We start from the raw sequence: 13,820 nt of genomic DNA, 5'->3' as shown, positions 1-13,820 counted from the left end.
AAGTTGCGCAATATTTTAATTTACTATTTATAATTTTATTTTTTTATTAATTTACTAATTATAATTAAATTTTAAAAAAATTATTTTTTAAAATACGAAGATAATTCATCTTTCATTACATTTAAATCAATTATACATACGGTAAACACAAACTTAAATAGCAAATGGTATGGTATAAAAAAGCGCAAAATACTAAATTAAATGAACTTCTGGAACAGACAGTATTTTCCAAAAATTCAAAAGAGTGGCGGATCTAGAAGCAAATGGGCTTCTGCATAACGTCTCGAGTCCTCACCAAAGAAAACTTTAGAAACTTTAACTTTTTAAAATTAACAATCAAAACGTTAAAATAACATCAAAGTGACATAAATTAAGATCTGTATATTTAGAATAATCATACAGAAATTAATTATGTATTAAATGTAAAAACAATTCTGCTAAAGCGGTTTTTATAATAACTTTTGCGCTTTAAAACTACTGGTTATATCTCTTATATAAAGATTTGAAGGTACTTTTTTCTGTATTCAATAGTTTATCGTTGTTCAGCCATCACAATTAATTTTAAATAGCCATGTAACAAACTAAAAATCATGAATTAATGTATGATAATTTCTTATAGATTGTTAATACAAATTTTTGAAAGGATTAAAATGATCATATTAATTAAAAATTGCGACAAGCTATTAAATAAATCTTGCCAAAATGGCACTGGGTTATATTCTTCTGTTAGTGTGTATAGAAGTTTGTCTAAAATCAGGTGTTGCTTTGTGTAATTTGACTGCGTTTGTACAGGTTATAGTCATCGACGTAGTCCTGAGAAAAAAAACTATATTGCAATTGGTTCTTCAACAGAATAAGTTTGCCTTAGATCAAATTGAGTAACTGTGTTCCACAGCTATTTTTATTGGAAAACATTGATTTTGTTTAGGTATTTACCTAAATGTTTCTACCAAAGATATGGTATATTATTACAGATTTTTTGACAAAATTACGCCATATCTTATATCAACAGATTAAGGATCAAGCGAATCTACGAAAAAACTATCAGACTGATTCATCTTAGTCTGATTAAGATTGATAATATTCTGTGAATCCGGACTGAAACCGTTGTTTGATTTAAAAAATAATCTGGAATCAGAATAATTCGTTTCAATCAAAAGGTTGAGATTGTGATGACTCTCCTTATTGTAGCGCAAATAGTCATGAGACTCGTAAGAAATGGTCCGCAACTCGTCGTGACTTTGGCAATGAATTGAGTCCTTTTTACGGTTATCTATCTCCAGAGAGTCTGGAGTCATGCTCGGGATGTTCGAATGGTAGTCTGTAGGGGGAGATGGCCTGGAAATGAAAACACAGATATAAGTATTCATTAAAAAAATATGCATGAATAATGTATTTACGGTTTATTTGGTGGTACACAGTCTTCAAAATCCGAGGGTTGCAATATCGGTCCAAAGAACCTCGTCGCCTGAAGGGCATTTTCATCCCTTTTGCGAATATTTACTAGTGACCTATGAGGACGTGGAACGTCATAGTCTGGATCGGATAATCTTCGTCTTCGAATTGGGGCCATTTTTTTGATCTGTTGAAGAACTGTTTCTAGGGAGAATTTCTGTTTTTAAGGACAACTTACGTCTTTATCGGAAATTTCTGGATTGATTAAACTAATGGTAACTCCTGGAGTCATAATGGGGGCCGTGGTGATTTTTGACAATTCTTCTAGCAGTTTATCAAGATCTTTAGAATTAGTTGGGAACATCTCAGATTTACGCGTCGATTCTTGATTTTTGTTCCTTAGTTCAACACCCTCTTCATGAGCTATAGACTCTTTACTAAATTTTTTTATTAGCTCTCTGACTTTGCCTAATATCCCAAAGAAAACTTTTTAAGCAATTAAAATAACAAAAAAGGTCTTTGATATTACCTTCTTTTTTTTGAGCGTCAATATCTTTGTTTTTCAGCACTTCTTCTAATATTTCCTGTTTAGACATATAATCGTTGTAAATCTGGTCTAAAGTGGCATCAGAGTGCCTTTTGCGCTTCATTTTAGGTGGGATTGCAGGGGGATGTTGCATGGGCACTTCTTTATATATCGGACTTAAGGAAAATTTAGATGTAGATTGTGAGTGGTTTCTGGGTGGTAAGGAGGGACCTTTGGCATTGTGACTTATAATTTCATGATTAAATCCTGCAAAAAATAAATATTAGTTTCACAAGGCGATATTTATAGTTGAGTCCCAGACGAGGTTACGAAAAAATCTAAGGGAGAAAATTTGCGTTATGTATACAAATGTATTTTTTACTTTGCTGCCTAGGCAGGAAATATTTTTTATTGCTTAGGCTTTTTAGGACATTTTGCAGCTTGCTTTGAATCATTTAAAGGGAACTTTTCCGGTGAGTGGGAGAAAAAACATATTCCAAGTTTTCAAATAAAAAATAGTAATTCCCGAATACACTCACCTGTCATATTTTTTTCTAGTACATCGTCATTTCCACAATAAACCATTTCACTAATGCCCATTTCCATGGCACTTACAGCGCTAGTTCTCTGGTGCAGCTGCTGAAACATTTCTTAAATTGAAGCACATCAAGATATTAGGGTAAATTACGTCATTATGGGGGCATCGATTTTATAAAGGCATTCGAACAAGTTAAAGGGCAATCTAGATAAATAAACACGTGCTTACAATTAGGGAACTTGACAGTCAAGAATTGTCTTTCGGATTATGTTCAGTGCCTTGATTTATGGTCGATTTGTAGTTTTAGGGTAGGTGTTATTGGTAGATTTGTGGCCAAATGTTTGATATATGTGAGTGGAGTAACGCTGTCAAAGGTGTGTTTTGCTTAAGGTTTTAGAAGTTGACAAAAAATTGGAAAATAAGATGATTTAGTATGTAAAGATAATTCTTGTGAAACATAACAAAGATATAGGATGTTGATCTTTCAGATTTTTTGTATTTGTCTCGTTGCAGCTCTTCTAATTTTTGAATTATTTAGTTCGGAATTTTCAAATTTGAGATGTACCTTTTTAAAAAGGCTCCATCTTTAATTTAATTGAAATTTTATTCATTAATCAGGGAAAAAATAAGATTAGTGGGATTGGTCGAAAGTCGTCAAAAAACACTTTTAAATGATATTTTCATAAGACATATTCCTTGATTTCTAATTTTTCTCAGTTCTTATACTTACTTTGATCGCGCTGTTTTGCCTCTGAAGAATCTGCTGCAGCTCGCTTAACGTCTTCAGAGTTTCACTATCGCTCATTGCCACCTTGTCCACAATATCTGTTGCACTTAACGATATATTCTTCTTATTTTTCTTATTCTTCGATTTCTTACTCCACACCCTTTGCAGAAAACTTTCAGATTTCTTAATCTTTCCTTTCTTGTCTTCCTTATTGTCTTTACCGCACTTGTTCTTCCTACCGATACCAAACAAACCTGTCTTCCTCTCTTTGTCTAGAAATAAACTTCTTTAACTCATTAATAAAATATATTTACAAAATTACCATCAGCAGAACCCTGACTGGAAGTCGAACTAGTTCTAAAATTCTCTATATCAATGTATTGATCATTTTCAAGTCCTTCAAAGCTTTTGACATTCTTCAAATCGGCTTCAGCATAAATGTTTTCTTCCTTAAGTACTTTGGTAATTCCAGATTGAATTTTATCATTATTCTCGATGATTTCGTAGCCAGATTCAGGTTCTACAGGCACATCTACGGTGTACTTAGTCCAGTACACGTCATTCTCTGTCATTAACGATGATGATCTGTTATTGTTAAGACTTCCTGAAGTTTCTCTGGATTTGATTGAATTATAAGCTGATGAGCTATGTTACATATTAAGTAACATTTTACCTTTGTATAAACACTGAATCAGAAGAAGGAATTCTCTCGTAAATACCTTCAGAACTAGCTTCAACACTCTCCACACTATTGCGGATGCTAATTTTATTATAGCAGTCATTGTCTATAATAACTGATCCGGTTTTATGAAGATGCAGTTCATCATTATCTTTGGATGGTAAAGAGTCGTTGGAATAAGACATCTGATGAGTCCGCGCCAAGGTTGTTTTGGATCTGCGAAGTTTTGGTCCAATACCTGCATAAAATAAAAAATAAGATTATTGTTTCATTACGCAACAATTTGAAGTTACCATAGTTTCTAGCTCCCATTTTCTGCAATTTCTCTATAATGGTCATTTGAAAGTCCACCGAGCCGCTATCAAAGCTCCGCGGAAGAGTTTTTTGCTTGTCCAACAAGGCTTTCTTGGCAATGGGAGACAAATCACTAGTAGAGTATCTAAAGTGGTTCAATTTCCTGTACTCGCTTCTTTGATTTAACGCAGATATTAATGCTTCTATCCACTTGTGCTGGTCATCTTTGCTTTCAGCTCTCTGATAGATGATAGTGCTAATAGGAGTCTGTTACTGGGAGTGCAAATTCTTACCAAGGTGATGGTGGTAGTTTTGCTTTCAATCTGGAATACTCCAGAATTAGCATTACCAGGCTTAACATTAGATGTAGGGCCTAAATTGATAGATCCTTTGCAAGGGGATATGGCGTCGTATTCATCTTTAGACTTGTAGTAGAGCAGTAGACGTCCTTCTAATACGAACCAGTACTTTTTGTAGCAACTCATCATTTTCTGAAAAGTTTCAAGTTCTTAGGAAGCAGGCAACGCCATTATTCAGGATATGAGACTAGGGGAAAACGAATGTCAAAAAAGTATTATATAGGGCGTACACCAGACTTCTTGTATATAATTAATTGTATTCAATGTTAATCTGTGAGTTGACTTGGAAATAAATACAATCTAAATCGTAGTTATTAAAGGTATATCAAATGACCGATGACCTTTTATTATTACTTTCTCTCGTGACAGCTGCTAAATTAGCCTTTGAATAACTCTTTTATGAATGACTTTATGATCATTATTATAGGAAGACAGAAATCCTATCTCCAGGTTGTTATGAGAGAAAGAAGAGTTTTCTTTGCATTTGCTTTCACTAAGTAAATTAAAGCTTTAAAATTTCATCCCTAACATTATTTGTTAACAAATCATGATTTGAAACAAAATCAATTACATATGTAATCTAAAACCCAAAAAACGGTTTTGCCTGCATTTTTCGCATTGTCATTAGTTCACAATTAAAACCAATTTTTTTAATTGAATGCCATCCTAATCTATTTTCTCCAAGAAAATTCTTTAGCTATCTGCAGAGGATCAATTATGTAATGATGGCAATACAAAAATTCTTAATTAGTTTTGGGTTATAATCCGACTGTCACGCCTCAGAAATTCGACGTTGGAAAATTCTCATTTTTGGTTCATTTGTGGAATTCCTGATTAAAATTCTGAAGAGAAAAATGAAAATTAAAAAAGGGAATAACATAATTGAATATAGACCTGAAAAATAATGGCTGTGAATGAAGAACATCGTTCTTTAAATTGAAGCTTTTTTCTGGATATGGCGAATGTCTAATATTAAAATCAATTAAGAATATGATTTTTTGGACAACGGGCGAAAGATGTCGGATGCGTGGCAGTCCAGCTCAGGTTTTGTAAAAACTAAGTGACGTAGACTTTTCAATTGCACTTTTTTAAATAATTTACCTTGAAAACTATTTGTTATCTTGCCCTATTTGGTACAAAATCAACCAGCATAATGTCTTCGATTTTAATAAAATACAATTGATAATTTTCGCCGTTACTTGGAAGAACTGGATTTAAAATTTTTTAAAATTAAATGGCCTTTATTTCATTAGATTGTTAGTTTTTTTTTAAATAGTTTACCCCAAAAACTATCGAATGCGATGTCACCTCAAAATGAAAATAATATAAAAATTATAATAGAGATATTTGAACATGAAGTTAGATTCAGCTTTAGCTTCGGGATTTAAAAGTTTGCAATGAATTAAACGAATACTGAATTGAGAAATTATAATAATTTTAACATGATTCCGTACTTGGTTAATGCTAAAATTCTGTTTACCCTACAATTGAACCAACATCGTGAAGGGATCGTGCGCTATCCTCATATTAAATTATAAAGAATGAAATGTGACATGACTCTGACGTTTTATACACAATTTTAGTAGGGCTTAAAGGAATACCATGAAACACCCTTAAACATCCTATGAGTGTCATATCTGAAATAACATCAACAGAGGATGAATTGTACCGCCACGTTGGAAAAGAAAAAGTGCATTATCGCATGAATCTGACCACTAATCAAACCCAATAGGCTCAAATCCTGTTAAGTGATTTAATTGTCTTACTCTTATTTAGTTAAAAAAATTTTCTGTAACTTCACTTAGGCGGGATGTTACGAAACGGTCGACTTTCCAAATTTTAAAGAGAGTCAAACCTCAATTTAAAAATAATTAAAAATTGTTGACATTAAGTCTTGAAAACTAAGCGGGATGGATGTAGGAATTTGGACAAATTAATTCAGCTTAATGAGTAGCTATTCAGGAAATCAGGTAATAAACAGTGTGCTCCATATGAAAAACTGGATTTTTTTTTTACATTTTGAAATTATAGTCTCATGAAGGCTCAAATTACTTAAAAACCCATAAAGATAGCTACAGTAAAGTATACTAAAGAATAATTCATTATGATTGGCATCAGTAATATACAGGTTCTCCAATGGGAAAAAAATTTTCAGGAGGTAAGGAGAATTCATCAAATTAATTTTTATTTTACTGGAAAATTAAGAGATGGAGAAGGAAAAATGGAGAAGAAAGAGGGATTTCTATCGGTGAATTAATCCTAATGAGCGAGAGATTAAAAAAATCGAATAATACAAAGATCTTCTATAAGGAAAGTGTATTTTTAGCGTCCAAAGCTAAGCCATAATTTCCGAATATTTTGAAAATATAATTTTGAGTCAAATTGCCCGAAAACTGATAAACAGAAATGTTCTGTTATTTATGGCTTGTTTTCTCTAAATTCTACAACTTACCTTCCTCCCCTTTTTCTCCAAATACCCAGACACCTTGGGCAATATCTGTTGATACTCGTTATCCATGATGTCTTTGGCAATTCTGCAACAAACACGCGTAACACTTATTAATCAATAATTCATTGTAACCAGATTTCAACAACACCTAAATACCTATTGAAAAAATAATTGACCACTAAGGCAGAACGCGTAATAAACCTGAATTAGATTAACTGAAACCACAATCAGACTAGGAAATTAGTAGTCCTTTATCATTTTATTAACAAAGTATTTTGTATAAAGGAGGAAATCGCGGATTCGTTATTATGTTTGATGACGAATTTGTAGCAATTAAAAATGCACATTACCATACAAACGCTTCGTTACCGTGAAACTCTCACTTGGTATTCTTGGAAAGTCCCAATTTTAAATTGGTGTATTACACACTTTTACTTGATGTTATTTAGTTAGTGTCCGCATATCGTGACGTGTTAACATTACAAGAAGAAAGGCAATTTAATTAATAATTTAAAAATGCGGAGTTTCTAGGAAAAATTGATCTAGTTACAATAACGACATCCTACGGTGTTTGGTTTATTACAAAGAAAATGTAACATCTTCATTAATGTAATTAGAAGCCACGTGTCAAATAATTATACATTAACGCGATTATTACCACCAGTAATATCACTGAGATCTTGCGGTGGCTGTTTATTTCTTCCATTAAATGCACGAGACACTCACTTAATGGAAATAAGTTTTTAATTTGAAACAAATTAAATAAGTGAAGGCACGTAGAAATTGATAATATATTACTTCACTCGTCCAATCTCGATGCCATTCAAGTGCCATAAAACTCTCTCTCTTTAGGTTTATTGCAAAGCCAATTGGCAGATGTTTAAAGGAGAAAACTACGGCAAGTACTTACTTAAGTAGATTAAATTAACGTTTCTTGCCCTAAATGCATTCTAAGGATGCGCCATCAATTATTTATGAGCTTTTTGTATGTTAAAAAAAAAAAAAAATTATATCTCTAAATGAGACGCGGGAGCTTACGAGACCTCACAGAATACAAACAGAGGGGAAAATGCATTTTAATTGCCATAGGAAGTGTTAATTTTTTTTATTATGGTCTACTTGGCTCGCCCTAGCCATAATATCTAATAAACGCATTAGTAGAATCGGTATAACAAATCTTAATGATGAAGTTAATATGATTGAATACTCTACTCTATAAAGGTTATCTCAAACTTTCCCTACTAGAATATTAAAATATAACATAGGAACCACAGTACGTAGCGGAAAAAGTATTCGTTCATCTACGGGAAATCATAATCAAATAACAAAACAAATAAGAACGTGTGTATCTATCGATAGTTTGGTACCTGTTGAAATCGACAACACTCGGCAACCATCATGGTATTGAAGAAACCAAATTTTCAATAATCTCTTGAAACATTGAGGACCATTCTTGCAGAAGAACTGTTCGCAAAGCGTATTTGCTTGTTATGTCATGTTTCTCAATTTGTTTCTTTAAGTGTGACCGCAAGTGCTCAATTAGATTGAGCTCTGGGAACTCTGGGCGTGCTCTCAATACGTGAGGTATGTTATACAAGGTGTTCCTGAACATAGTGCCAAAAATTTAATCACGTATTCTAGGTCCCAAAATATGACGAAAACTCACTATAAACATATATCGAAAGGCGCATCGTGTTCGATGTACAGGGTGTGAAATGTTGGTTTCTGAGGATGGTTTTTTTATTAAAATTTTCGAAATGTTTCGAGATTAAGCAATGAAATTTTATGCTGTTATTGTAACTTTTTGTGCTCTTTCTGAACTTCTAGAATGAAATTGTCACATTTTTTTCCAGAAGCGGGTGATACAGGGAAAGTGGTGCTTAAAAAGTGCCTAAACGTTTTGGTTCTTAACTGTATTAACGATTTTGTAAGAAAAATATTAAATTTGAAGATTTTTATATAAAAAAGGTAATGCTGTTCAAAATCCAAATCTCCAACAGTTTTCGTGCAAATTGATATTTAACAAACCGGTGAATACTATGCTCCATTAAATAAACATCAGATTTAAAACCCAGTTGGCCTTGAAATGAAACAAAAAAATAAGTTTGACATTTCCTGCTCCAAATGGTCACTTAAAATATTTGGGTATATAAACCTCTCCATAGTTCCATCAATAAAATGAAGGTCTCATGCTTTACAATGGGCTTGAGATATTATTTTCAGGGCTTCTTCTGTGTATCTCCACACGTAAAGACGTTCGTGTGATCAAAAAATATTAAATTTACTTTCATCTGGAAAGATTATACGACGCCAGAACTCCACTGACTTATTCACGTGCTTTCTTGTGACTGGTATCGTTAATCCAAGATATTTTTTCGGTTAATTTGTCATGGAATGCATCTTCTTTTAGCACATTTCTAACAGCTTGGGCGGATACTCTGGAGCCAGTAGCATTTTCAAGATCCGATGTGAGTTTTACGGCACTAATTGAAGGGTTATGTTTTACTTTACGGTTAATAAAGCTGCGTCGCCGATGTTTTATCTTCCTTGGTCTTCCTTCACGGATAGTTGATAGGACATTTCCCGTATTCTTAATTTTGTTTCTAACGTATTCAACGGTACTAGGGGTTTTGTTAACACTTTTAAAAATTTCACGTAACGAATTTCCTTGTTTATGGAGGTCAACAATTAGTTTAGGCATATTAAGACTTAATTCGAACACTTTAACATTAAATTATTAATCCAGAGATTAAAAACTTTAAACGAATAAAAAATAGTATCAATTTATTTTTGGTCTTGGTGTACGAATACTTCTGGTACTCAGTGTACGTCGAAGCCATTACAACACGACACTTTGGTACCTCTCTTGTGCATAATGAGAACAAGTAATGACATTATTTCCAAACTCGCCTATCAAAATGAACTAACAACAGTAATGTGCAATTCCTAGACAATAATTTAATGGAAGCTTGAATTTTTTGTGCAATTCAACAATAGGAACGGTAATGGCCAGGCTTGACATCGCTCTAGACAGGAAAAGAAAGTGTGACGGACCTAATTGATTCGATCATCTGGTCACAAAATTAGCTAAATGCTATGTGTTTTATGGCACATTTTCAGTGCCGGTTAGGCCTGCTATGTTAACTAAGAAATTACCAATATTTAGGATGATGAGAATTTGATATGACAGGAAATCACCTTTTCAGTAGTATCACGTCAATTGTACATTTTTGAAACAAAAACGAAACACGAGATTTCTATTCTTTAATAAAACCAAAATCGTAGAATTGTCATGAGGATGAACAAGTACCAAAAATTGTTTAATTAACAATTGCAAAAAGAGGGAAATGGTCTTCAGGCATTTAACGGGGAGCATTTCTACTTTGCATTATTCAACTAAAACGAAATTATAGTCTTCGAATCGATTTTACAGCATCCTTAACCCACTTAAAGGATACTTCAAATTTCTATGGGTTGACCGGTTAGTATGATATTACCGCATAATCTTAATTTGGATTTATCGACCAACAACATAAAGTTGGTTCGACCTATATTAAGGCACATCTTCCTACGCGTGCAATTTTCTACTAAACTAATGCATAAATATAAATAAAAATAATATAGATAAATGGACGAAATTGCCGCTGGTTTATATATCTGAATGGCCGAAGTTTGATGAACCATATTATCATACATGATGGAAAATTCAACGGATCTTTGCGTGGGTAGATAGAAAAATTTCAACATTTAATTGAAATTAAACGTATATTTGTAATTTAAGATGCATCTTTAGTTTGTCTAGAAAATATGATTATTAATTTTGATATAATGTGAGAGTTAGTGGCTTAACCGTTCAAATCAAAATAAAAACATGAACCTCTTGCATAATCAAGTAATTTAATTTCTGATGGTTTCATAGATTCACCATCATACGCTTCCTGTATTAATGTGCTCCCAACCGTAAACATTCTTCAACCCATATTTTTGTACTTATTAAACTAATTTTTCCATTTTTTCTCTATTTTGAATAAAAAAGATATTTCTCATAACATTTGAAAATTAATCAATTCTACACCTAAGAATTGGAATGCCTTTAATAGCTCGTAATGTTGAGCATAAAAGAAAGCAGCACCTAATGAAATATAATGTTAATAATTTCCATTTAAAATTACCGTCTTTTTAATATTATTATGCAGGCAAGTGCTTCACGCTTTAGCTTAGAAGGCAATTTACCTTATAAATAATGCGCACGTTTAATAAATTTACCAAGTTTTGCAATTTGGAATTATTATTGTTGTACAAATTTGTTTGGTATTAATATTGTATTGCTAAATTGGCAAATGAAAAAAGCATACGATAATATGAAAATGTATATTAGTATTGTTTAATAATAATAATATTTGGTTGAGCCATGAAAGATTGATAAAGTTTGACTCGGGATCAGTGGAAATTTCTAAGAAATGTTTGTGTATATTTTATTATTATACATTTATTTCTTTATTTTTTGTTGCAAATTGTAATAGTTCTTCTCTGATTGTTTAATTGTTATCTATGATTTCCATTAAATGGCGATTACCAAAACCCGAGATTTGTAGTGACAGGATACTTCGTTGATTTTTTAAATTATAATTCTTCTTTATCTCATTTCATTTTTACCTATGATCTCCATTTAAATATGTAAATTGCAACGCCGCGCCTTGCAATTGTTTTTAAGTTTGGAGTTAAAATTTTGACAGTACATACCGTTGGAAATAGCCACGTTGTCAGCTTCTGTATAAAATCCTGGATTAAGGATTTTTGACAGACAATAAAATTAAGTAATATCTAACACGAGATCGACCTTTTTTTGTTTTTTATTCAAGCTAAACAAATACTAATGTAGTCAAAATTTGACCAGATTTAACGACCAAAAATCACTGACCGCTATTTGCATCGACATGCTTATTCCCTAAGGTAAGTTTAAATTGACTATTTTGCCATGATTGTTGTTTATTGTATATATTATCTATCATTTTAAGCGTACTAAGCTAAGCCAAACTTATGGCACGCGATACAAATGACTTAAAAAAAATTTATTCCGCATTTACAAGTAAAGCCTCCGCCATGCTTGCTACTTCTAAATTCTATTTAATTAAAGCACCTGTCTACTCAAGTGCTGTTTAACAACATTTTCCGCTACCTATAACTCACCTAATTTCCGATTTTTTCACACAAATTGAGCATGAACCAGAACCGAAATTCCTGCACTAAAACACAACCAGAGAAGACGAAACCTCAAATGGAGCTTTCGCGGTCCGGTAAAGCACCCGGAGTAGCGCGCACAGTGGTTCGATACCCAGTGCACAAGCCAGAAACAAAGCGGCCAAAATCACGAAAGAAAACGGCACGCAACGCAACGAAGCGGTGGTAAAAGTACAACAACCATAATATTGAACTGCATGGAAATGGTGAGCTAAACACGCTAATAGCGTCGCAGTGGGGCCCCCCATGCGGAAGTAGGGCTTCCGTTTGGATCCGATAGTGCACACATATGAGTAATTAGATTGGGAAGAAACAAGCCGTCAACGAAATGGTATTTAGAGCACTCTGATAGAGGTCCTTTCGTGATCGTATACCATACTATCTTTTAGCACTATTGGAAAATCATTCACAGTTTAAAAACTTCAGTCGTTTTTTCTGTATCTAACATGACAAAAAAAATTAATTTAATACGCTTATATTTAAAAAAAATCTAATTACACGACATAAAAGGGTATATTGGTCGGAAACATAAAAGGGTATATCCGGAAACTTTCAAGTTGCATATCGTGCTTCACCAAACATAAACAAAATGCAGGAAGATATGTCCCGCATATCATTATAAGGTGTGGCCCTTTGACCTAATAAAACAACAGTATGGGATTGCTAGTAAATCTATCCATATGAAAAATTTAATTATTGAAATACAAGGGGTGTAACTAAAGTGAATATGATAAGCATCTCGAGTTACTTTTCTAGATCTTAAACTGATGCACGCTAAAAAAATTCTTGCTTTTTGTGTTGTTGGAATTTTGATTAGATTTTAGGAAGGAGAAAAGGCACACAAAAATAGAAAAGCATATTTTTTCTCGAATTATTGGTCATTAAAATTAATATTTCCCTTACCCATTTCTGTGAAGTAAATGTATGAGAACAGAGTGATCTATATTTTCCAGTTCAATCTTGTACATACTGTATATGTACTTCATTGTATATATCTGACTAATTCTTGAAACCGTTATAGAATTAAAAGATACAGTGTATCTAACACTTAAACAATGCTAATGTTAAAACCATTTAATATGGACCTAGACAAACTACCATCACCATAGTATCAAGAACTAAAGGATCATACACAAATTCGCATTTTCATTTTTAATCTATAGTAACAATTTAAAGTTGACGTGAATAATTTCCTTGTAACGAAATAATGAGTAAAACAAAAATGTTTCCTCAAGGAAAATTTAATGTCCCTATATTTATTTGAGTTAATTTAACAAACAAGTCGAGTGATCTAATATACTCGAGTTTTAGCATTGTATCTTTCACTGCTAGTTGGTATTTTTAAACATTAAAACTTTGTCGAATTTATATTTTTGGAGGAAGAATTTAACTTAAAAGTTCATAAAATTTTTCTTCACTATAATATCAAGAATATAGTAAATTTAATTATTTATTATTACATTTTGTTTAAAAATTTTTTACAAATTTTCGTATTCAATTTTATCTTTTATTACTCGTCTATAGAAGCATATGATTCATATAGTTCTGAATGTCCATAATCACTAGAAGAATAAAAGAAGGTAAACAATTCTCCTATAGAACTATTATTCTT

General features: G+C 32.4%; 1 protein-coding gene across 2 annotated transcripts; it reads right to left on the bottom strand.

Moving 5' to 3' along the window:
- Window positions 1-582: 582 nt before the first annotated feature.
- On the bottom strand, window positions 583-12,396 carry LOC136409223 (putative leucine-rich repeat-containing protein DDB_G0290503). Of its 2 annotated transcripts, none has more exons than XM_066390590.1 (12): window positions 10,022-10,111; window positions 6,971-7,052; window positions 4,453-4,650; window positions 4,159-4,399; window positions 3,860-4,103; window positions 3,509-3,801; window positions 3,190-3,458; window positions 2,461-2,560; window positions 1,925-2,188; window positions 1,634-1,863; window positions 1,401-1,582; window positions 583-1,338 (listed from the first exon to the last, which is right to left on the bottom strand). In XM_066390590.1, the coding sequence occupies exons 1-12, from the start codon at window positions 10,036-10,038 to the stop codon at window positions 1,014-1,016; spliced, it is 2,445 nt and encodes an 814-aa protein (XP_066246687.1). In that variant the 5' UTR covers window positions 10,039-10,111; the 3' UTR covers window positions 583-1,013. The 2 variants fall into 2 exon arrangements, with proteins under 2 accessions (XP_066246687.1, XP_066246688.1); XM_066390591.1 differs by lacking the exon at window positions 10,022-10,111 and adding an exon at window positions 12,158-12,396 and having other exon boundaries at window positions 584-1,338.
- Between the last annotated feature and the right edge of the window lie 1,424 nt (window positions 12,397-13,820).

Source organism: Euwallacea similis, chromosome 5, assembly GCF_039881205.1.
Source record: "Euwallacea similis isolate ESF13 chromosome 5, ESF131.1, whole genome shotgun sequence".
Classification (NCBI taxonomy): Eukaryota; Metazoa; Arthropoda; class Insecta; order Coleoptera; family Curculionidae; genus Euwallacea; species Euwallacea similis.
The sequence above is the reverse complement of the archived record's forward strand: the minus strand, read 5'-3'. Positions and strand labels throughout refer to the sequence as shown.

Excerpts from the sequence above, each read along its gene's own strand:
- LOC136409223 (XM_066390590.1), bottom strand. Across the intron at positions 3,802-3,859 it reads GATTCAGTGTTTATACAAAG|AGAAACTTCAGGAAGTCTTA; the intron begins GTAAAATGTTAC and ends AATCAAATCCAG. Across the intron at positions 1,864-1,924 it reads TGACGCTCAAAAAAAAGAAG|GCAAAGTCAGAGAGCTAATA; the intron begins GTAATATCAAAG and ends TTGGGATATTAG.